We start from the raw sequence: 25341 nt of genomic DNA on the forward strand, positions 1-25341 counted from the left end.
CCATAGTAGAGTACAAAGTACTCTAAATCGTTAACCACTTTTTATAAACAAACATGCATTCATTTTGTAACATGCTCGATTTTGCGGACGGGTTTTATAGTAGAGTACCAAGTACTCTAAATCGTTAACAACTTGTTCTAAACACACATCCGTGTGTGATGCCTAAGGGACGGCTTTGTGCTCTCTCATAGTAGAGTATCAAGTCCTCAAAATTGTTAATTACTTTTTCTAAACACATCCGCGGGACGGCACGGCTTCATGTTCTCCCATTGTAAAGTACAACGGCCCCAAGTACTCAATATCGTTGATCAGTTCTTTAAATGAGAAGAATCTCTTAGTGAACTTCGGTGACTTTGAGCGTATCTATCTATCTATCTATCTATCTATCTATCTATCTATCTATCTATCTATCTATCTATCTATCTATCTATCTATCTATCTATCTATCTATCTATCTATCTATCTATCTATCTATCTGTCTATCTATCTGTCTGTCTGTCTGTCTGTCTGTCTGTCTGTCTGTCTGTCTGTCTGTCTGTCTGTCTGTCTGTCTGTCTGTCTGTCTGTCTGTCCGTCCGTCCGTCCGTCCGCCCGCCCGCCCGCCCGCCCGCCCGCCCGCCCGCCCCCCCGCCCGCCCACCCACCTGCCCACCCACCCACCGAGCCGGCGCTGTTAGCACGACTGGCCTTCACAGTGAACAAGTACGTACTGCAGTGATGACGCTGTTTAGCGAAAGCGCATAGCACGATGGCGCTTACGCCACATTCGAATCACCTAGACGAGCAGCTGGAAAAATAGTAAGAACAGACTCTTCTTAGCGCACGTTTCTTTAAATAAGGAGTTTCCTGTAATCGTGTACTTACAAAACTCCCAATCTAGTATATATGTATATACATGGCAGTGTTCGATGGGTGAACACTCTCTTCTAGTTATTGTTTCTTTATTTTTTTGTGTGTGGTTTTGAATACAGAGATACATCACTATTCTAACTTCCACCTGTGAATAAAACATAAGACTTTTAATTATTTTTGTTTGCTTTGTTTACGTAAAAGATATATGCGCAATAAAACTTACGCTACGTGAGGACAAGCTGTAGGCACTTTTGCGACAGCATACCGCTGAAGTGAACGATAGCCCGTACAACACCGACGGAGAGAGAACAACAGGGGAGCTGGTGTTGTCAGTTATGCAAGTTTATTCTACGTAAAGGCCGGTATAGAATACTGCCACGTTAAACAATATATATACCCGTGTTCTCTTCTATGCAGAATAGAACATTTTAAAGAAGGCCAGTTCGCAAGTATGCACGTTTGACGAAGCACTGATGATTCAAGATCTTCGTTCGTCCAAGCCAGTACGTTACATCGCTGAGCACAGTTTCGCGACACTGGAAGGGTATCATCGAGGTGCCATTCAGTCAAATGTGGTGGCATAAAAGTATTTCATCAGCGAAAATGCCCGGCGCATAATCTTTAACAATGATTGTTTAATGGTTTTTGTGATGCTCTTTCTCGAGCGTTGTAAACAACCATTTGCTTCGTTAGATGCATGAAAAAAGATATGAAGCACTGTAAGCTCCACAACAGGTGGGCAGTAATTCGTCCTGGCTCGGGCCTCTGATGTGGACATCTAACATTTGGCGTGTGAAGTTTTTTGAAAGTGTGAAGAAAGTTGTAAACGATAAGGAGCCCCATAACTTCTCCAATGTAGCAGTATTCCCACAACAGTACTTGTATTTAGAATATAAAGTGAACGATTGCGAGCAATATAGCTATATAGTACTCTACCACAAGAACGTTGTACGCAGCTGCCTTTAAAGCGCTAAGAGCTTGACAGCGAACGGCTCACGTTGTGTTCAAATTAACTAGACAGAATTCAAAGTACTGCAATCACTCTATTACAGGCTCGTATGTATAATATAGTGGCCCTTAAATTTTATCTGCAAGCCGTTTCTCAAAGCTCCCGCCAGGGTGGTTCAGTGCTTGACCGTTGCCTCGCATGTCGCGTAATCAAATCCCGGACATGGCGGCCACTTTTTCGATTGAGGTAAAAGTGCTTCAGGTTCGTGTACTTAGATTAAGTTGCACGTTAAATGACCTCAGGTGGTAGAATTTCCTTCAGTCCTTCACTACGGCGTCTATATTGGTCATATAGTGGTTTGGGGGCGTTAAACCTAATTCCTTTTTAGTATTATAAAGCAGGGAAGGAAGTTTCTACGCAGGCTCTTCTCCCTTGAGATTTGTTAAGATGAGTCGTGAACGTGCGCTGCTAATGACTTATTGTTTCGTTGTCCCCCGGTGTCGTGTTTTGTACGTGTGCACCAAAGAAATTACCAAAAGAAATCACGAAATGGAGAAGCATGGTTGCACTACTTGAGTGTTAGTTGACACTAGCACGAGAAGACGAAGGAGAGGCAAGTATACAGTGCACTCTTTGCTCCCGATGACATAGAGCATTTCGCGCTTGTTTTACGTTTCGGCCTTCCTTCCAAAGTCGGTCGAGTCACATAGGCAAAACATCATTATTATTGATTCTTTGTTGCGTTTGTAGCAAGAATAAGAAGCGAAGCAGATGTCCATTCTCGGTTTTTGCCAGAATGACACACTGATTGCGCCATTGCTTCTAAGAATGCATGTTACAACAATTTCCACTCTTACAGAGACACTAAAGGGCAAGACAATTTTTTCGCGTATTTGTAACTGAAATTTCACAATTACGAAACCATCACTCTTACTGCAATGCGAGACTTGGTAAGCGAGAAAACGGGTGAAAAGAAAATGTGAGTGCAAACGCCACTCTGAGATTTTCACACCAAACACCAAGACATCATAGACTTTGAAGGTGTCTTCTTGCCTCTACGCAACTTGTCACCGATGCAAATGAGGTACATTGTCATCTGCGGGTGCCATAGGCTTATCATACGAATTTAGAAAAAATCATCGAGCCAGTATCACGAAATTATGGAAAACACATTCTCAACTTTTCTACGTCACGCACAAGGTTTCGGCGCGAAATTTAAAGTGAAACTTCAACCTTGATCTTCTCCGCTAATAGTGCACTTATTGTTGTGAAACGTATGGCAGGAGTGTTTTAAGAGAGCAGCTTGTCAATCTGACCCAAAGTGATTTTTTAGTACCCCTTCATGGCGCCATATGTGCCACAAGCCCATAAACACTCTTTTAAAAATGGAACATTTACTATAAAAGTATGACTGCAGCCTAGGATCACTAAATACAACTCATGCATAAATAGCTTGGTAATTGAAAAAAAATAGAACAAAATGCTGAATTCAAAGCGGATAAAGTAGAAAAAAATAGGCCTGGTGTCATGCATACGTCAGCATATTACTCGTTTCATCATCCTCAGTAATCTATTTCACGAACATATGTCCCGCCTCTTCAGTTACCCCCTCTTAGTTAATTTGGCGTCAGCAAATGTGACTGGACTCCTTATTGACGACAGCTTTAACAAAAGCTGAAAGCACTCGATGTGACAAGTTATTGTAATTTAGGGCAGTTCCCACGAAGTGCTCAAAAAAGCTTGCTCTAAGGTATAAATTTAACAGTGATTACCGTGTTTATACTATAAGTAAGAAGAAAGTGCTTGCTTTGAAGATGTAAGAAAGTTTACGAGGATGTTCGAAGTTATCACAACTAACTCTTCTCTTAATCTCGAAGCTCTATACTGCCCTGCAGTTGGAACTGCCACGTAGTTGGCTGGCGAAGATGCTAGAGCACTGTGTTTTCCGTTATTTATCAAGTTGCACATAAAAAATACATTTCGCCGTGGCTTTCACATAACCACGATAATTTTTCTTTCTGCACACCTTCTCCTTAGGTTTATTGTTTGCGTCTGTAGGGCGACAGACGGGTTTCCATCCTCCTTTAGAAAATCGATTACTGGCTACCGGGCATCATTGCTTGTACTTCCTCCTTTCTTCCTCCCTCTGTTTTTCGTTTTTGTGAACAGTATAAGTGCGTAAGCGTTTAAAATAAACTTGCCTTTCTGCACTTAAATTGTTCTCACAATGCCTTTGGATTATATTCCTTACGGGCCTCACAGGAAGAAGCAGGAGGCCTGGTTTGCGAGTAAAGATCGAGCGAGCCAAGTTTCTTTGTTAAACGAAACCGAGTGAGACGCAGAAGTCAATGAAGCCGTGAACTGGCAAACCATCCCCCCCCCCCCCTCCTTTCGCTACTGCCCAAATACCTCGAAATTAAGATTAATGTTTACAATAACGTCCAGAGGAAACGAGTCGTCAGAACTAAAAAAAAAACGGACAAAAATAAACAGCTTGATTTTTTGGTATAAAAAAGGGTGTTAAACACGGTTGATACATTTCCGCGTGAACAGGTTGTATACCTCTCCATGTGTGTCTCGTGTCGCAGTAGCCAGTCTCGTTCTTGGCCAGGTAAGCGTTGTGCGCCCTCAGCGATGTGGCCGTGTTGATGGACGGCTCGGTCGGGGACCAGTCAATCTTGAGCTGGCTCTCTTCGTGTGACACTGCGATAAGACACGAGTGGAGGATGATAAGAAGCATGTTTGAAAAAATATATTGGTAGACAGCTAAAAATCATTGGAATTATATGAAATCGCTACAATGTTACTGTCATAACAGCGAGTAGTTAGCACTGTCAAACACAACAGCTGACGTCACATATTGAACTGCGAATATTGGCCAACACTAAGCTATACAGTCATATTGAAAAGACATTATTCAACACTCGGCTAAATTTACCATCATGTAGCCAACCTAAGGGAACATTAGCGAACATTAAGTAGTACTCATTGCATGTGAGTGCATGCTGTATAAGTACTTATCGGTGTTACAAAAATATGGGTTAGAGGGGTCACTAAGGCTTCCTTCAGTCGTAGTGCGCGAAGCATTTAACAGAAAGAGCAAAAGCGTATATGCGCCTCACTTGTAATGTCTTACACGACAGGTTTTTCGTACTATTGTTTCAGAGTAGAGCTTTCCACTGAATTCTAGATCGGAAAATATTTTTCAACGCTGGCCCTAAGCTTCCTCGAAAATCATGACTTCCAGTTCATCGCGTTAATGCACAGCTGTGACTTCTCCGTGAGGCTACGCAGGTGTAGTAGAAAGTTTTATTGATTCTGGTGGTTTCTTGACTACACTGCTTTATCAGTTTTCTTGAATCAGCGCTCGTATCTACATTCAGGCAATTAAAATTGCACATAAACAGCGCTTAATGATATGCTGTTAATTATGTTTTCTTTAAAAGTACTTGCTCTTGGACAAGTTGGTACACAAGTTTATACTGAACTTTGCAGAAATAATGACCTTAGAATGAGAGACAGGCCCTAGCTTAGTACACGTCTATATTGTTTTGTCCCGTTTCAGGTACTGATAGCGTTTGACGTATCTAAGAATAGTCAAAGACTTCCGTAATAAGCTGGCTATGTTAACGAATATCACCCAATGATTCTCTTCTAGCTGATTAAGCAAATATTTGTATATCACAATATGACAAGGCCCAAACTAGCCAATACATACTTATTGCAATACACAGATGTGCTAGCAGACACTCTAAATATGTTGCTAACGTCTAAAATGAGATAAAAAAGTTGCAGAGTGAGTTATTACTACTACAAGTAGTTTGGTATTCGCAGCTTGACTTTCCCGCCGCAATGAATTGTGCCAGTTTTATAAAAAACATGTATTGGATTGCCTATTCAATATGGTCTGTTTGAACGCGGGCGTTCTACAATTGTATGTCTATATCTTAATTCATGCTTTAGACGTCCACTTACCGATAAATCTACCATACAATCTTAATCATGCCCCGTGTAATGTGTCGCTTATAGCGATGACACTATACCTTTTTGCATGCTGTTTCCTGGCTATAGCTATCACTTTAAGCTATCACTTGTATAAAAGTTTATAAATCACTCCAGAATTCAACTTCTTGGTGGGTGTGTGCGTAAAAGCTACGTGGCAATGCTATTTTCCTATTCTTGAAGGTGAAGCCTGAAATTAGGTACCTTGACAAGACGCAATGACCAAGTTTAGGTGTAATCACTCGCAATGTACTGAAACAGTTGCCCATGAATGGAAACGAGAAAGTTTACCACGGGAAGCCTGTAAGCATTTCGCAGCAGAACGAGTGCTTCAATACTGAATCGAAACGCAAGGTATAGGAAAACACAGACTAGCGTCACCAGATATTGGGAGTGCCGCCATTACTGAGCAGACATTTATTATCAAGGATGTGGTGGTATACATTACGTAGCTCAGGCGATGACCCACAGACTGCCATCTCCAGCGACAGCTACCGCTGAGTAGCCGATTGGCTATCTTATCAGACCCTGTGTAACAGTGGGGGCAATGACGCAGTGTACCGAAAAGCCATTGCCAGAGACGAGGCATGGACAACGCCCTGACGCTATCATAAATGTTCTGCTATGCCACACCAACGTAACGTCAGATATAAGTCCAATCTATAGCCCGCTCAGCCTCGTAATGCTCCCCACTCCATTCTCACGATGTTAGGACGTGCTAAATAATAAAACGGGAGATTTGACGTACTTGTTATAAATAATTTAGAAATAGAGAGCCACACTGTTCCACTCACAGTTTACTCTAGGAAATACAATAGCAAAATACGGAAAATTGCTGTAGTTGCTTCCGCTATTGTCCACCACTGCTACATTTTGTGCGCGGAGAGAAGACTAAAAAAATAAAAATTCCTAAGTGGCCGAAGTCTTGAATCAATGATTTTGTTCTTACACTAGACCACCTTTGTGGTATTTGATGACAATCACCTGGACAATAGTCTATGACAAATTAATCAACTTTAAAGGCGGCGGGTCGAACTATAGTTGATACCCCATGATCAGAAATGTAATAGCGCTGAAAAAACAAAAGGGACGCGAAAAAAAAAAGAAAGGAAGCAAAATAAAGTTGGCATTCTAAAATGCTTTCATCAAATGTAAGTATTTGACAGCACCACGCTTTTAGGTGTTGTAGTAATCGTCTCTGCACGTTACAGCGAGGAATGCCCGCCGAGAACAACTTCATTGGGCTTAGGCTTTCTGCACCTTCTATGCAAAGAAAGGGCACTCACTGCTCTCCACGGCAAAGGGGCACTTTGGGTTGTCGAAGGGGAATATCTTGAGGTTTCCCTGACAGACGAGGGTCATGTGACGTCGGAGCGTATACAGCACGGTTCCGTTCGGGTAGAGGCGCAGGCTCATGTGTATGGGAGCCAACGGGGACTTGAATTCTCCATGTTTGAGGAAGTAGATGTCGGGTTTCCAGAGGTGGCCCTCGTGCAGCAGGCCGTTCAGGTGGCTGCCGCCCTCCTCGGTGGCGAACCACTGCAACCGCTGGTCCTCCCAGCGCTGGTGCAGCAGGAATTCGATCTCGTATTTCTGCGAAACACCGCGTGGTATCCCGTGTGTTCCCCAAGAAGTTCAGCGGAAACGATCAGCGTGCACTATCTATCTATCTATCTATCTATCTATCTATCTATCTATCTATCTATCTATCTATCTATCTATCTATCTATCTATCTATCTATCTATCTATCTATCTATCTATCTATCTATCTATCTATCTATCTATCTATCTATCTATCTATCTATCTATCTATCTATCTATCTATCTATCTATCTATCTATCTATCTATCTATCTATCTATCTATCTATCTATCTATCTATCTATCTATCTATCTATCTATCTATCTATCTATCTATCTATCTATCTATCTATCTATCTATCTATCTATCTATCTATCTATCTATCTATCTATCTATCTATCTATCTATCTATCTATCTATCTAGCTAGCTATCTATCTATCTATCTATCTATCTATCTGTGTGTGTGTATGTATGTATGTATGTATGTATGTATGTATGTATGTATGTATGTATGTATGTATGTATGTATGTATGTATGTATGTATGAGATAAGCACCATGCCTGAATATATTTACAAGAATGTGTTACTTTATCTTTGATACCGAAAGAACTCTCTATTTCCATTCATAATTCATAAGCAATAGCAATTCATAAGTAATACTTCACAGTTAACAAACGTGTGAGGTCAGAGGTCAGGTCGAATACGCTCGCTTAGCAGTGCTTTAGCACTTTGTTTCATCTTCTTGAGAAGGAGACGGTAGAGGCCGAATGACGAACAAACAACTAAATCGACTCAAGTAAGCCAAGAGTCACTCGCAACTTCACAAAACCTGCTTCGCTCCGTTAAGGAGCAGATGATTGCAATGTTCTAAGCAGGAAACGGCATTCACTCACCAGGCTTGACTCGTCCGGTGAAGAAAGGGTCAGCAGCAGGACACTGACATTGACTTGGGTCCGCTCTGCCAGCAATAAGATGAAAAAAGAATTAATGGAAACTTTCGAACACGCGACGTGCCTCGCTGCTCCGTAAACAGATTCCTCGACATATGTCGACTTCAGACGAACACGAAAATCCACCGATCTGTTTTCTACGAGCTCGTCGCACAACCGGTACGCGAAGAAATGAGAACGTTCGTGGAATTTTCAGCGGGAAGCTCTCCAATGCTTGGCGGATTTTCCTCCGCCTATATCTTATGGTAGGTACAAACTACGGCTGCTGTCATTCCGAGGGCTGCTCTCTGCATGAGAGTTGGAGGTAAATACACGTCGAGATTATGTTGAAACTACAAGAATGAACTAGGAGAACAGTGCCCGAAGTAAAGCTACTGAACAAACCAAGGTGGGTAGGTCGGAGAGAGAAAGCTTAGAACAAAACAACATTTCGTTCCGGTCGAGTGTCTTCTTCGTTTTGTATACGGTGAACCCTTCTTTTCTGTGAATCCCGTATGGCTTTCTGTTGTGGCGTTGGACTTCATAGAACTTCTTTTCTCTCTTTCTGAACATTCCTCCACCTTCAAGCTTTCCCGTAAGCCACATGCCAAGTTGGAAGAATATTTATTTTCAAGCAAGTGAACAGATACCTTCAGTTCATGTTTGTTTGACAATAGTGGTGAGAAGTAAATACGTCTGCGCCTTTTACACAAAACATTTATGGCTGTGGGTGAGATGGCTATACGTGTCGATTATCACCAGGTTTCAAACGTGTTTCTTCACTTAGTTAATGGCTACTTTTTTAACGCTCCAGCTGAACCTGCCTCCAGTAGAGCACAGTCAAACGCTGCTTCACGGCAGCACCACTCTCGCCTAACTGTGCTTTGCTCGTAGAATGCTCGTTTGCGAATATATTTCTTCTTGAACATAGAAGATCATTAAAGTAAGGCCGTACACGTGCAAAATCGACAAAAGCAAAATCTTCAGCTTCGTCAAGAACGGCTTTTTTTAATCCTACGGGTTATGAAAATATGCGGCAGGAAATTCGCTTTCAGCCTAAAATTAATGAGCGAGGAAAGTGTTCTAAAGACACGCTAGAGTTCAGCTGCAAGCGCTCATTAGAAGAAAGCGGCACTCACAAGCATTTCCCTAAAATCTTCTTTTTATTTTTTTTGTTAAAGAAACGAGTGGGTCTCGGGAACACGTGAAAGAATCATTGCGTCCACCAGAGGTGGAAGGATCGCTTTTGCGATCATCACCATCATTATTAGTTGTTTACAACGTTTCGTACCTAATGACTTTTAAAGACGTCTGTGCGACACGGCGTAGTAATGATCACGCCGATGTCGCCGCCAGTCATCTCGAGAGGGAAGATACGTGCACAAGGGTCCCGAATGTTCGGTTTCTTGCATGAATTCCTGTCCTGTTGACAAGTGCCCATGGAGTGAGCGAGTGAAAAAAACAACAACAGAAAAGGTTGAGATGGGAAAAAGGCTCTACAATTAGTGCGCCGGAAGGAACCTCATCAACGCAAAGTCAAGCGTGAGTTCCTCGCTTTCTCGCTCAACACAACGACCGGAAAGAACGTGACACTTGCCTTAAGACTAACAAGGAATTCCAGCGCATGAAAGGCTGACGTTTGAAGCTTGTGCGGCCTCTTGTTAAATGTACGTGCGCTTTTTTTTTGTTTCGCAAAGGAATTACTTTTGAGGTTTTAATTTTTTTCAGGCCCTTACAAAGTGAATATATATACGCCACATCTAACTCTAATACATACACTGGATGTGGGCTCAGATTACTGACAATTACAGATATGTTGTAAGGCTTTCGTAGCCACACACGAAGTGTTTGCAAACATTCCCTCAGCCCTAAATCGCGCGAAACGTGGTCGCACGCACCTTGTGGTCGTATCCGGTGGTCATAGCGCACCGGGTCGAGGAGGTAGTCGAGGATCTGCTTGTCCGTGTAGTTATGGAACCTGCAAAATCAGTCGTGTAAGAACACTGGCAGGCTGGGTTGTAGAGCACAATGTAGAAGCAATGATGTCAATGCAGCACTTGAAAAAAAAATGGGTGGAGAAAGGGGATGAAGACAGGCAGTGCGCTGGCTTCGTACGCTAAAATAAGCAGCGCACACAACAAACTAAGGATTGTTGCGGGGGCCGTTATAACCTCTTCAGCCGGTTCATGTGAAGCCGATTCATTTGAAGCCACTTGGCGAACTCTTCGCGTTTGGGCAAAGTGCGGCACGATTCGTAGGCAACCCAGAACACCGAACTTCGTTGTTTTTGTTCTCTTTGAGCAGCAAATGTTCGCGCGTGGGACACATCATAGCTGCTTCTGTTTGAAATATGGCATACATATAGCAGTAAACCAAGCACAGTGTTGTTGAGAAGAATGATGCTGGAGAAAACGCCATTACTTTGGCGCGTGCTCTTTCGGGCAGCTGAACATTCCCCGCTGTGTTGTTTTGTTTCACGTTGGTGCGATTAACTGAAAGCTAAGCGTTATACAGGCGTCTCAGGCCCCACAGAGTGGCACACTTCTGGCCCATCGCCCAGAGAGAACTTGCACCACTCGAGAGCGTTTAGGCATCCGGAAAATACACATACAACACGGGCAAGTGCTTTATATAGCGACGACACGCTTTCCGAGGTGGTCCGTTTCTTTGACGCAAGGGGCTGTTGGGTTACAAATGCGAAAGCACTGAGCCCTTGCATCAAGCCGTTTCTGATGTCGAGCCGGCTTCCAGGGACGGCGAAGCCCGTGACGGAATGACCTAGAAGCACGAGCCGTACAAGGTTGAGCACTCAAGGTTCGAGGACGAGCCGCCAAAGCGAGAGGCTTCTGGAAGCCCGAGTACTGCTCCCGCTGGCTTTCGTTGTCCACGCAGTGCGGTGCGCAGTTACACAAATAAACAGTATGCACGCAAAAAGGCCCCATGCGCGCGAGAAGGATGCTTGTTTGTTTAAATTTATACACATAGAGACTAGGTCGAGAGGAATTAATCCGCTGTTGATGTAAAGGAACGGGAACGCGGGGTGAATGCACGAAGCTTACGATGACTAAGTGATAATTTCCGAAAGACACGGAGCCTTCTCTTGTGTACTCGACAATGCAGTTACTTAGCATTTCCTCTATTTCCTTTTACTAGCAGTTCTTGCTTACCCCTGTTCAACGCCACCTATGTAGAACTGTATGCAGATGTGTCAAATTTGTACTACGTTACTTCAAGGCACTCATTCTATTGCATCAAGAATAATTAAAAAGTTCTTTAATTTATGAGTGTTATAGCAACTGATCCTAATTAAGATGTCATTATATATCTCATTACCATGAAGTCGTAGAGGTTCACTTTTGGCATAAGAAGAATAAAATCTCATTCTAGTAATAGAGTGCAAATTCATTTCCGGCGATGTCCAAGTCAAGCAAAGAGAAAGTGTCAAGTGAAGTTCGTAACTGTGGTAGAGACGATTGCACAAAATCAGTTTCACCGAAACGGTGAAGCAATTATTGTGATAGCGACAACTTGCAATGTTATACGAAGTGAGATTGACAGTCAACTTATTAAGATCCGATCTCACGTAACTCTACAAAACGCTGGTGTAGCAGAACACGGCCGCTCTAGATACGCTCTTCACACCGTTTCATTTCGTGTTGAGAGCGCAGCCCGTAGAAGCTCCCACCTGCTGTGGGGGCACAAGGCGCGTGCTGATCGCTGCCTCGATAGCACAGCAACCCTAAGCACATCCTTCTCTCCCCCCTCCTCCCAGTTCGCTCACGAGATAAGCAGATGCGCAGACGACAGCGGCCGGAGAGGCGATGTTCGTTGCGCAGAATGATGAGACTAGCACATCCTCCCGTATATATATACACATAGATATATGTATACGTGAATGACGGTGGCGGTGGTGGCGACGGCAAAAACCAGTTGAGATTTTCCATATAATTGCTATCGCAAAAGTGTAATATATGCCGAGACTTTGGCGCATATGTGAGGAAAACGCGGAACACACTTACGAAGACTGAGTTTGCACGTAAAATCTAATAACTACCACCAACAGACTGCGCAGACTAATCCGAAAAAAATATAGAAAAAAATAAATATAAAAGCTGTTTTCCATATCAAGGATTGAAGGACTCACAAAAACTACGGCCTTACAGAATCCTGGGAAGACCTCGCCAAACCGAGCCCACTAGTTCCATAAATGGTTCTCGCGCAGAAAGCCAAAACAAGCAAACGGTTTTAGTGGCCATGTATTTTCTATAAGCGGTTCCCAGACAGCGTGGGGAGCTCATAAATTCGTAGAGTGGTTTACGTCTAGACACGCACACAAAAAATCATCTTCGCTTCGTATCGGCTGCGCGGAATGCTTCACCACTGTGGTGCGTTGGCTTAGTGTAGAAATACAAGCAAGAATGACATTTCAAATACGGGTATTTCTGGTAATCGTATTCCTTGCGCTTTGCCCGCAGCACTCAGTGTGAGGAAGAACATCCGTAGCGTCAGTGGCGAAGGCCCTTTGCGGTGATGCTCTCCGGACTGAACTTGGCGATCCCCAACTCTAGCAACCTGGTTTGCCAACTTAGACGTAAAGTTATTCGATTTGGTGGTTTCGCTATAAGGAACGCTCAGTTACGGTAGGTTTACTGGTAGTATACTGATGCTTTTGCAATAGTAACGCAATGCGCATCTCTCGGATAATTCTCTGCAAACAAATGCAAGCCGAATAATGCCACGCACACAAAAAAAGTTGGAAAGACGAGTACAGACACTACCTTTTCTGCTTCACCCAGTTTGAGACTAGGTCTGTTACTATGCAACGGGAGTTTGAACGCCGGATTTTTTGCTGTTGTGTTGACATTTCTTTTACCTCTGCCAAAATGCGCATAGGGAATCTCTGTAGTTTGGCTTGCGTCGTTGTGAACCAAGGCGTTAGCGACTTGATCGCAATGTAAGCCGATTACAGGAACTCTCTCGGTAACTCGGTCAGGGCTTGCTCGTAACGAAAAACTTTTATTGCTGCTGCAATGGGAGTAAGAATGAGGAAACCCAGAAGGGACCACTCCTCACAATCACTAGGCGGGCTCTTCATTACAGGAGCCCATTGGCGACTGCCGCCCCTCGGGCTTGGTCAACAGGGCTTTTTGGCTCGCCAGATCGGAGCAGCCGAGCAGGGCCACTTCCCAGTCCTCCCCGGTTGGGATGGGGTTTTGGGACAAGGTTCGCGGTTGTTTGGCGTGCCCACACTACGTGGAAAATGTCCGAAGACGTGTCCGCACAGTGTGGGCATTCAGGCAGGATCGAAGTGTGTTAATGCTGCAGCGCACAGCAGTGTACTTGTGTAAAGATGAAGGAATGGGCGCTGCTCTGTCTTTGTAAGACCCTTACAGGGCTTTGGATAAATCGTATCGCCTAATTGGTAGAATCAAATAATCTCTCAAAAAGTGAAGGCCAGATTGTGTTCTCGATTTACTTCGCAAGGGTCGAAAGGCATCGCCCGGAGAGGGAGCGCCTCAGCCAGGCACAAGCAAGCGCCGTTAGCTCTGTCTCTCTTGTTTTTAAACGTGTGAATAAAAAAATAAAAGAGTTCTCAAATCATCGAGCAATATACCTGATACAGCGCGTTTACACTGAAATTCATGCTCATGAAGTAAAACACCTATTATAAGGTTCCACATAGAAATGGTTTAGCAGTCGCTTTTCCGATGGTTGTACACTGGGGTACGTTTTCTTTACATATTTCTTGTCGTACATGCACTGCAATTCAGCAAAACATCACTTCATCTCTTCATCAATTCATTATTCTTAAGTTGCCATATCAGGCGTGATTGTCTTTCTGCATCTGTACGGGCGTAACCAATGTAATAGAGACTTAACTTAGAGTACCCCAATGCGCATCGAAGAGGGAAAAGTTACACTGCGAATCATCTGTTTCCAGCCGAGCCCTGGCCTCTTATGCTGACCGTGTTCCAACCGCACTGCGTTGCGTCGCAGCTCGTCGCAGAGGGAATCCATTTGTCGACGTACTCAAAAGAAGCCGACGCCCCTTGAACTATCAGTACGGCGGGAGCTTTCGATGATGTACGCAAGCAAGCCCCTTCCACCCGCCTACGTGCATCATGTTCGTCGCGAAAAGGTCAACGCTCCTCAGCCTTTTCCTGCCAGCCCCGCCATTCTCGTTTCTCTTTCCTTCATACATAAAGACCATGCCGCGGTTAAGGGGGTGCGAGTCTTAGGCGACTCTCGGACAGCTTTTATTCAATTATTTCGTCCTTGAGACATGACTTAGTCAGCGGGTTACACTTCGGTCACGGCAAGAACACCGTCTTTATTCCTCTCTCACCCCCTACCTCTTTTTTTGTTTGCATTCACTCATGAGTTTTTTTCATTGATAACTTAACGAAGGGGAACGGCTGCCAACTTCTCCATGTTTTTCTTCAGGGACAGTATAGCTAACGCCAGCATGATGTTTTATTTTTCTTTCTTTTTTGCTACTATAACGACCCAATTGTCTCGTACTCAAGCAGCCCAGACAGTTTTTCAGTGCTTTCACCATCGACGTGGCCACCTCTTTCGACCCTGCTTGCGTACAATGACCTAACGCCGTTTGTGTATTGATCTCGCTGTACCGATGTTAATGTCTCCGGGACTTAGCCAGAAAGCGATCGATACCGTCACAATCCTAGCGCATTTTTTTCTTGTCTGCTTTTTGATACTCTAAATGTACGCACTGCAGCTTATAACAGTTTTGATAAGCCTGGACTTCATAGCTTGAGTTTTAACATACGCGACAAGTAAAACCGAAATACAAAGTTCGGGCCGACGTTTTACACCAAAGCAAGTTGCTTCGGAAAAGACGCGATGCGACGGATACTTCAATTCGGATGAGGAAGCTGAAGTTCATATAAAGGGCTTGCATAATCATTAAGCCCAGCAGCAAACTATACAACACGTTTGCAAGTTTTATACTCCAAAATTTTTGATAGCCTTCGCATGGCAGTGCTAACACAAGCTGCTCTAGCATGCCTTCGTAAACTGGCATTGGCATGTGTAATTGTGGCAATGGAATCTTGAAATGATAACAAGTAAAACTGCTTAGTCTCTACACACAGATAAATCAGAATGTTCAATATGCGTCATGTTAAATACTCACGCAGAGATCACAAAATCTTGCCACGTGTATTTTCCTTCAACACAACTGCGCCTATGCATCTGAATTTACATTAAAGCAGAGCTGTTAAGGTCGAGGTTGGCTGTGTGTCATAGATAAGAAATTATCATCATCTTGAACCTGCACACGCCATCTTAGTCCTTTTCTTTATCTGCTTTATTGTTTCCTTTTCCTCGCTACCACAATTTCGTCCATTTGTCTGGCGAGGGATGTCATCAACTTGACGGGTGAGAGAGGGAGAAAAAAACGAATTCAGGATAAGAGAACTTCTTGGCGAAAACGTGTTTTTTTTTTTTCAGAGGCGAGATTCAAACACACGCACCCACTGACGGAATGCAAGCGTCCTAACCGTTCGGCTATCCATGAACGTTGGCAGAGCAGAGCATCGTGTAGTATGGCACGCAAGGTAATGTGATAGGGAAGTGAGGGGAAGGATGAAATATTCGAGGAGGTGGGAAAGAATGTTGGGAGAACGACTTCCGAGACAAAAAGAGATAGAGATAGAAAGAGTTACGAACAGAAAAAGATAGAAGGCGAGAAAGCGACTACACAGAGGGAAAGAAAGAGAGAGAAAAACATAGAAGTTAAGCGACCAACTACACAGAAAGAGAGAGAAAGAAAGAAAGACATCGGGAGAAATAGAAATAGATGAAAACAGACATAAGTAGAACGACGGAAAAAAAGACCGAGGGCAAGAGATAAACGGAGAAAAACACGGAAGGCGAGGGAACGGTTACAAAGAGACAGAGAAAGAATTAACAAATGGAATACGTAAAAAGATAAAGGTGAGAGATAGACTACAGGGACAAAGAGAACCAAATCACAGAAAGATAAAGAGAGAAAAAGACAGAACGACAAAGGAAGAAATATACAGAGAGGGAAAGATATACAGCCACGTAGCTAAAAAAGAAGAAACATAATAAAGAGATGAAGCATAGCAATGTATAGTACAGTATAGGGAGTATGCACTGACGTCACTGTGGCCGCCATTTTGTAGTACAGAAAGCACATAGAAAGGCGCACTTCCTTATCTTAATCTGCTTATCTCCAGAACGGCTGGAAGCTGCGAAGTGTACATCAAAATATCAAAATAACGCGTGAAGACGTCATGTGACTACCTCCTATAGCAAGCATTCCTCTATGCATGATAACGAACATAGTTTAGCGTACCAATTTATCATCTTCATGAAGCGGCACGTACTGTGTAAGTTTTCTTCTTTATTTTCGTTATCGTCTTTGCCTTTATTTTCCTCTTCCTGGTCTGCTTCTAATCCGCCATTTCTGCTATGACGCAGCCCAGTGAGAGTTCATGCAAGTCGCGTTATTTTTTTAACACCGCGGTTTTATCGCAGCAACCATGGATAGCGTGGTGTCGTATGTAAGTTATAAGCTAATCTTCTCAGTTAGCGCTGTACCATTGTTTTTCTTTATGTATTCCTTCGTAAATGGCACTGTCGAAGATGAATAGAAGATGTCATATCTAAATTCGTGGTCTTAGTACTGTTACGTGTGCCTCCGCACAAGGCTCGTAGTCACATACGTTTGTCCCAGTTCAAAAGTGACAAATATCGCGAGGAACCAGCCAAACGGCGTTGGTCAGCCCAAACAAGGTTACATTCTATTCGTGCGAGGCATAGCATTGGGCTTATCATACGCCTGATTCCTGAGGCTTGCATGTTCCGTCGACGAAATAAAAATGTCGTGAAGGGCCTAATGCATTGAAACCGTAAGAAACTGCAGTGCCATTAATTTAGCAGTGACAGATACATAACACCGACATCAACTGCCCATGATGGCAGTATATAAGCACCCCCACCAGTATTAGTTAAATTCAGCCCCGTCGGCAACAGTAAAAGAAAAAAAAAACTGGCAATAAGTGATTTCTCATCCTCACATAACACTTTCTGCGTTTATACTTGGGACATGAAAACAGAAGGGAATAAAGACGCGTTTAAACATGAAGAATCATTTCACCTTCGTGTGGGTGGTCCCATTAGTTCACAGCACCCAGGAGAAATCATTGACACCAACAGAAAATTGATACAACTAAAGCGCAAACGACATCATTCGTTATGTTTAACAGTAATTATCGCGACCTACGATAAAAGGAATTGAAGTTGGCGAAAAAGCACCTTTTCCGTGAGAGGCGTCGAAACCTATCAGCTTTGAATTAAGAATCCAACGCTGTGTTAAGTGATGAAGTTTATTACTCAATTGAGGTTAAACGGCGCCTGGTTTTAGCTTAGCTTTCTGCTACTCTAATACTCAATTGGTAGAGCGTCCAACGCGATTGTTAGAGGACTTTCGCCCACGTCCTTTAGTTCCATTTCTGGGGCGTAACGCCCTTGGCTTTAGCAAGGGACGGCGCACTGCTCTTTTATAGTTGAGTACGAAGTACTCGAAATTGTTAAACACTTTTTCTAAATATATATAGGGCATACTTTGCCTTTTTGGTAAGGTATACTCAGTTGGGAGACCATAGTAGAGTATATTCATTTGGTAGATATTGTGGGTTGGTATCCCACCAGTGGAACGGCTGCTTCTTTCAGTTTAGGCCATAATCAACACACTGCAGTTAAACACGAGGAGTTTAATATGCTTTCTTTGGCGTGATTGTTTTCATTAGGTTACATACTACAAAGAGAAACGAGTTCATGATCAATACGCCTTCTCTCGCTGAAGCACCCAGGAAAGGTTGTGGGGAATTCCCCGAGTGAGTATTGTATACCTGATGACGTGCGAGTCAGCCGAGGCTGCCACCGGCGGCAGCAGCAGCAGCGAGGGCAGCAGCAGCAGCGGTAGCAGCCGCATGACGCCGCCGCCGAGGAGGGGGTCCCGTGCAGCCGTCACAGCATGCCGGCCGAGCTGGCCTGCGTCCAGTACAACAGCGGCACTCTTTATTTTGCACCAAGGAGCACAAGGGTGGCATTCACAACTGTCCTGCAGCGGGAGCTGGCCTCACTCTTGGCGAGGCACCCCAAACTCGTCGCACAGTTCTCTAGCGCTAGCTCTTTCGTGACGGCTTGACGGCATTCGCTTTAGGCTTTGATGCGGAAAAGTTGGGCTGCCGAAAAATCTGGTGTAGGAGCAGTATTTGGGGCAGAACAGCGCAACACATTGCGCAGTCAGCAGACAAGACACAGCGCTGATTGTTCGCTATTTCTTTGTAGTATGTTCGCTCGTAACTTCGTGAACTAACTAGCTAACTAAAAACCACTGTGTATTACCGAATATTCAGCCACTCACTCCATCAGTAGCGTGTGCGACAGCGTTTTATCAACCCCGTTCATCACAAATCGCGCTAACACAAGCATTTTTGCGCAAAAAAATGAAGCTACAGAGTTTGACAAAATAATGAGAATTGCATTTTTGCACTTACGGCGTCATGAGCAGAAAATAATGTTTAAATAAAGGAGTGACTTAAAGAAAGTTCGTTGGTAAGTGACACCAAAGAATGCTGATAGCATTCTTATTGTTAATTCATTGACTTGTATTATTAGAAACCATAGGGCTAACTTGATTGCTCTCACAATAGCTCACTGAAATCTGCTCAATTGACACTGGTCCAACACACTTAACGAAAGTGTATGACAAGGAACAAGAGTTAAAACAATACACACCGGTGTAGCTTACAAATTTTCGTTTGACATTGCAAGAGGCCAGTTTCGTCAGAATATTACAATCAAGCATTATCGACGACTTCTATATAGACAAGATAGCATGAACATTGTCCTCGAGATGTACGATATGGTCACTTATCGATTATCGACGTCAATTAAACCTACTCGAAGTGATTTCCAAAAACAAATTCTCATGTACATGTGTAATAATAATTAAGGAGGGAGAATGGGGGAGAGAGGGGAGGGAGGGAGGGAGAGGGAGGAAGGAAGGAAGGGCAGGGTTGTCAACCAGCTTGGCATAACCGGTGCTAGCCTAAAATGAGAAAAGGTATGGGATAACTTGGAAGTTAGAAGAAAAGAGATAGTGAGTGAGTGAGTTATCAACAGGACGTTCATCATAGTAGAAGGCCGAGTAAATTAGAATGAAAAATCAGCCCGACCTAACGTAACCAACGCTAACCTAGCATTACGTAACGATTCTTTTCTGCGTAAATTATCGTGAGCTGAATGACGTCCCAAAGAAACATCGCCACGTGACTACAGGCCACTCATACCCTCTGGCTGTGTGCTCCTAGCGCTTTGATTACAGAATGTATAATTTATAAAATAAAAGTTGATCATTTTGCTAAGCAAGTGAGTAAGCAGGTATGCATATGCAGTTTACAGAAAAATGGCGCAGTCATTGTGCTCACAACAATGTCGTGACGAATGATGCCACTAAGCAACAGTCGGAGAAACTGAAGGCTAGCCAAATTACTTTTTTGAACCGACGGCCATTGTTCTTTGGCGAATCAGCTAATTGCGCTTATGTAAGCCTTATTTATGACATTGAATCAATCACGAGTTTGGTCTCTAGGACCCGGTGTAGACAAGAATGAAGGCTGGAGAACGGCCAGTTGTCAGGTGACCGCTATCGACCTTTTTCAGGTCTCGCGTCATACCTGGTAGAGCCGTCCTCCTAGTCAACTCCAGACATATATCTAATGAGCACATAGCACTGCGTAAGAAGCCCTTCAATTTTTTCAAGCCACTAAACCCCACGCTATTTCACAGTATCTTGCTGACGCAATGTTATATTTGTTTAATGATAGAAAAAAGGGTATTTGATTAAACAGAAAGTCAAATAAACCAAGCTGTTATGAACTATTCTTGAAGATTAGTCTATTCAGGCACCGTTCCGGAGAATTGAAATTGAAGCGCTAACAAATAAAAAATCACAACATATCCACGGAGTGCATGATGATGAGTGGGGCGAAGCGTCCATGAAGCCCGTCCGCATCTCCGTATGTCCGTCTGTGCAACCGTCCGCCCGACCGCCCTTTAGTGCGCCCATCCATGCGTCCATCCGTCGGTCTGTGCGTCTGTCCGTGCGTCCATCCATCCGTCCGTGCTTCTGTCTCTCTGTCCATCCGTATATCCGTGTGTCTGTCTATCCGTCCGTCCATCTAGTGAACACTCCAAGTACCACCATCTCGCATCTTTTCTTTGAAAATTCATCATATAGAAATACCGCCATCTAGTAGACATTGCAAGGACTAAACGAGAGGTGGCACGGCCAGACTAGAGGAGCGGCACGCACGCACTCTCTTACGGCCAGCGCTTCGTGTCTAGTTCCCACCTTTCCCCGCCGCTAGTTCATGGCACTGCGGCCCAACCTCGCTGAACTTTGGTAAAACCAAGCATGTTACGCCCAACGAGTTTAACGTTGCAACCTTTTCTTGTTAGATAGCGCTCAAAGTGCATCCTTCTGTTACAAGTTTTTTTCAGTAATAATCAAATTTAAGGCAAATTTTATTGGAGATTAAGTTACCAATATTCGTATTTGTAAATTAGTTCATGAGAAACAACTATGTTTTTAATTATGATTAACGTGCACGGGTTTCCTCCTCAATTGAAGAGAGGGCTCGCGTGCCGCTCCTCTAGTCCGGCCGTAGAGGTGGCTACCCACTACTATTACTACTACTATTACTACTACTACTACTACATACATCGCATACGCACGACCCACAGCTTAAGGAGCTTCGCCCCTAAGACCATTTCCCCGAAGGGAACCCTGATGGGATGCGAAGCAGCAGCGTTGCGCACGGGTGGTGGCACGGGTTGAACGGAACTAACGCGGGTGTTGCGGTTAGCATTGGAAGACTCGTTTGAAGCGATGGCTGGCGTAGGTCATGTAGGTGACACGTACAGACATGAGTAAACGCGGACGTTAGGCACGCGTAAGGTTTATTAGAAAGTTTTAGTACTGCGTACGCTGCGTACGTGGCGGCGTTGCGTACGTAAGGACGCCACGTTCTGCGTAGTGCGCATGCGCAGACCGCAACGCGCACGTATCGCGTTACGTACGCAGCCGCTACGTACGCACGCATGAGATGCGTGCGTGCGTACGTATGAGGTGATCGCGCCACTCTCGAACAAGTTCGCGACAGCGCGAGACTTCGTTTTGCAAAATGGCGGCATCGAAGGCAAGCACCGACCGGCTCTGTGGCTTAAAATATGGCCATAATCTGGCTATAACACTTGGATTGGCTCACATTGGCTGTCAACAACACGTGCTTCGATTTTGATCTACCAGATGGCGCAACACGCTTCACGCTCGTTACGTACGCGGGTACTACGGCGTACTAAAAGCCGATTAGTGGCAAACGACGCCACGTAACGCAAGGCACTTGCGTGATGCGTACGTAGCACCATTCCGCAGTACTAAAACTCTCTATTGTGCGTAAACTGACGAGTCGGCTCGTGGAGCGAGTGGTAGTCACGGCAGGCGTTGCGGGCGAACCGATGGATGGATGGATGGATGGATATGGCTGTACCCTTTAGATCGGGCGGTGGCTAGCGCCACCAAGCCGTAATGCTTAATGAACCCAAAACTATATTTTTTTTCCAAGTAGCAGGTGCGGGCGCCGCGGTGAGCTCGCGGCAGGCGAGGGAAAGAGTGACGTCAGCGCGCACCGCGAGGGGATCGTGACGTCAACGCGCAGAGCGGTGTGACCTACTTGGCAGCGCGCGAACACCTGCGGCGCGCGGCGCGTTCGTACAGAGGGAACGCGTTAGATAGGGTAGCGAAAGAGCTACTTCGCATCTAATAGGCATTAGAAACTTCCCGTAATAATAACTGGGATTTAACACACCGTTGTCGCATATGACTACATCTACGGCATCAGAGCTTGCTGCTATAAGGGCTGCTTTACAATATCTCGTTCAAGAACGTCCAGGAAAATGGGTCATATTCTGTGATTCGAAGGCAGCGCTTCAGAGTTTGCAGTCTGCCATGCGTAGGAGGAGCCATGACCAACTGGTACAAGAAATAAGACATTGCCATCATGAAGCTCTAGCACGAGGGCATGATATTATATATCAATGTCTGCCTGGACATATCGGTATTACCGGAAATCAATTAGCCGATGATGCAGCCCGCTCAGCCCATGAAGAAACCCGTGTAGTCCCGATTCCTCTATCAAGGAATGATGCAGCAAGACAACTTTACCTGCTGGCTCGAGATCTCACACGCACGTTCTGGTCGTCTACCAGCTTCCAAAGGTGTCAATTTTATGAACTGGATCCTTCGCTCAAGCTAAAGCTACTATCACAACTTTCCCGCTCCGATGCGACACTGTTATGGCGCCTTTGGTTGGGTGTTGCATTCACAAAGGTGTACTCCTTTCGCATTGGTATGGCAGACACTCCTACATGCGACTACTGCGGAGATGAAGAGACCATCGAACACGTCCTGTGCAGCTGCGCTTGCTACGACACACAGCGATGCCAGCTACGGATGGTTTTGAATCGACTTGACCCCGGACCATTTTGTGTGCAGAAGATACTAGGACCTTGGGCATCTGCCTCAGTTGCGCAGAAAGCAACTAAAGCACTGCTACTTTACCTTAAGTCAACAAACCTGAGCGACCGCCTGTAAACTGTGTGTGCTCCCCGAGTGTGCTCGTGATTGTGTGTACCTTCTCATCTTTCTGCAACCTCTTTTCTCCCCTTTATCCCTTCCCCAGTGCAGGGTAGCAAACCGGATGTGCGTCTGGTTAACCTCCCTGCCTTTCCTTGTATCTTTATCTCTCTCTCTCTCTCTCTAACACACCGAAACCACTATGTGATGTTAAAGGACGCCGTAGTGAAGGGCTCCCGAAAATTTCCCCACCTGGTGTTCCTTAACGTGCTCTCACACCGCACCGTACAGGAGCCCCTGGCATTTCGTCCCCATTGAAAGGCAACCACCAAGGCCGGGACCAAACTCACGACATTCGGGTAAGCAGCGGAACACCGTAACCATTCTACCACTGAGGCGGACGGCGCCTCGTAATGATATCGTATTATTCGTACATAACACCCAAAAGGTTCTAAACTGAGTTTGCCTGACCGGGTGAGGCTCTCTGATATACCACGACTACGGGATATCTAAACCAGCCTATATTTATCGTCAGAAACTACACGTCGTATTTCGTTGCAGTGTGAGTGAGGAAAAGCACAAGTAAGGCATTTTCAAGGGCGAAACTCTTCAGGGGTTATATAGCCATGTCCGGCGATGTACTGGTATCAAAACACCTGCTACACAGCTGTGAAACAAACATTTTGCGCCGTCCATCCATGCGTCCATGCGTGCGTCCATTCGTTCATTCGTTCATCTGTCCATCCTTTACACTGGTCAGCGACTTTCACGTAGACATTATGGACCTTGGGACCTTGCTTCGCCCACTAGCCATTATTCACTTCATGGGGATGCGTGCATGTTTTAGGGGCGAAGCTCCTTAAAGCGGCACCCATTCGTCCCTCGTAGTTGTAGTCGTACTCGCAGTGTGTAAACAGTGTTACATTTTGATCTGCAAGGTGGTGCTGGTGGGAGATTTCTCTTGTGCCTTGTTGAACAATAAAAAGTTCACGGCGTGCGCGTTAACTACAAGCTGAATGCTCCTGTCTCTCATTAACCATTAGCAGCCATTGGCATGTACATTGAGCACTATCTGACAAGAAAGGGTTGCTACGTTATACTCGCTGGGTGTAACCTCCTTAGCTTTAGAAAGGTTTAGCGAGTGTTCAGCCGCATTGCCATGAATACAGTTAAATAGTGTATACCATGAACTCGATGTGGTTAAAGGTGGGAAGTAGATACGAAGCGCAAGCCGTAAGAAAGTAAAAGCCAAAATCTCTTGTCTCTCATTTCCTATCAGCAGCCATTGGCATGTACATTGAGCACTATCTGACAAGAAAGGGTTGCTAGGTTATACTCGCTGGGCGTAACCTCCTTGGGTTTAGAAAGGTTTAGCGAGCGTTGGGCCGCAGTCTCATGAATACAGTGAACTAGTATATACCATGAACTCGAGGTGGTTAAAGGTGGGAAGTAGACCCGAAGCGCAAGCCGTAAGAAAGTGTGTCACCTCTAGTTTAGTCCTTGGAATGTCCGCTGGATGGCAGTGCTTCTATATGGGGAATATATGATGAAAAGATGCGAGATGGTGCTACTTGCAGTGTCGAATAGATGGACGAACGGGCACACAAGCAGATGCATGGATGGACACATGAACGGACGCAATGGCGGATGCATGGACGAACGCAGGGACGGACGCACGAACAGACGCACGCACGGACGGGCGGATGGACGCATGAACGGTCACACAGACGGACGCATGGACGGACGGAAGCAAGAACGTGTGGACGGACTCTCCATCATTCACTCCGTGGATATGCTGCCAATTTATTTCAGTACAATCACCACAGCCCGGCAGTGGCATTCTTCACAAGAAGCAAGCACATCTAGACAACATCTGAACGATTGAGACTCCGAAACGTTATCGCGTACTTCGTTAAAGATTGTTGCCATTGGGCGACGAAAGCGACTGTTGGAAGACAAGCCTCGGCCCAGTAAATAGCTGACGTGTTTCGTTCTAAAAAAAAAAAACGGTCACTTCAACTAATTCTTTTTAGAATAAGAGCGATGTGTTCGACGCTTTATTTGTTAGATTGCAAATCATTAAGACCATGGCACATGCCGTATCGTTTCGTAATTCCGATGCGAAGAAAATCGGCCACTGGCTCAACTGCGAAGGCAATGCAATACAAATAGCTGTAGGTTTGGTTGTATGCATGCGTTGACTTGCTATGTGTAATATAGGAGGAGGTATTTTTCTGAATAGATGTAGCTTTGTTTTCGGCTAGTGCTCTCTCATATTAGAGTACCAAGTAATCTAAATCGTTCACCAGTTTTTCTGAACACAATTTTCTA

The 25341-nt window shown here is 44.7% G+C and overlaps 1 protein-coding gene across 1 annotated transcript in view; it reads right to left on the bottom strand.

Annotated features, from left to right (window-relative positions):
* The window catches only part of pHCl-1 (pH-sensitive chloride channel 1), a 76641-nt gene that overhangs the window by 25118 nt on the left and 26182 nt on the right, over window positions 1–25341 (bottom strand). The window contains exons 2-6 of the mRNA XM_037423051.2: window positions 18218–18359; window positions 10214–10293; window positions 8280–8344; window positions 7089–7395; window positions 4363–4503 (exon numbers count right to left, since the gene is read on the bottom strand). Coding sequence (XP_037278948.1) covers window positions 4363–4503; window positions 7089–7395; window positions 8280–8344; window positions 10214–10293; window positions 18218–18300 — 676 coding nt within the window. The 5' untranslated portion in view covers window positions 18301–18359. The remainder of the gene's footprint in view (window positions 1–4362; window positions 4504–7088; window positions 7396–8279; window positions 8345–10213; window positions 10294–18217; window positions 18360–25341) is intronic.

The sequence above is a fragment of the Rhipicephalus microplus genome, chromosome 4 (assembly GCF_043290135.1).
Source record: "Rhipicephalus microplus isolate Deutch F79 chromosome 4, USDA_Rmic, whole genome shotgun sequence".
NCBI lineage: Eukaryota > Metazoa > Arthropoda > Arachnida > Ixodida > Ixodidae > Rhipicephalus > Rhipicephalus microplus.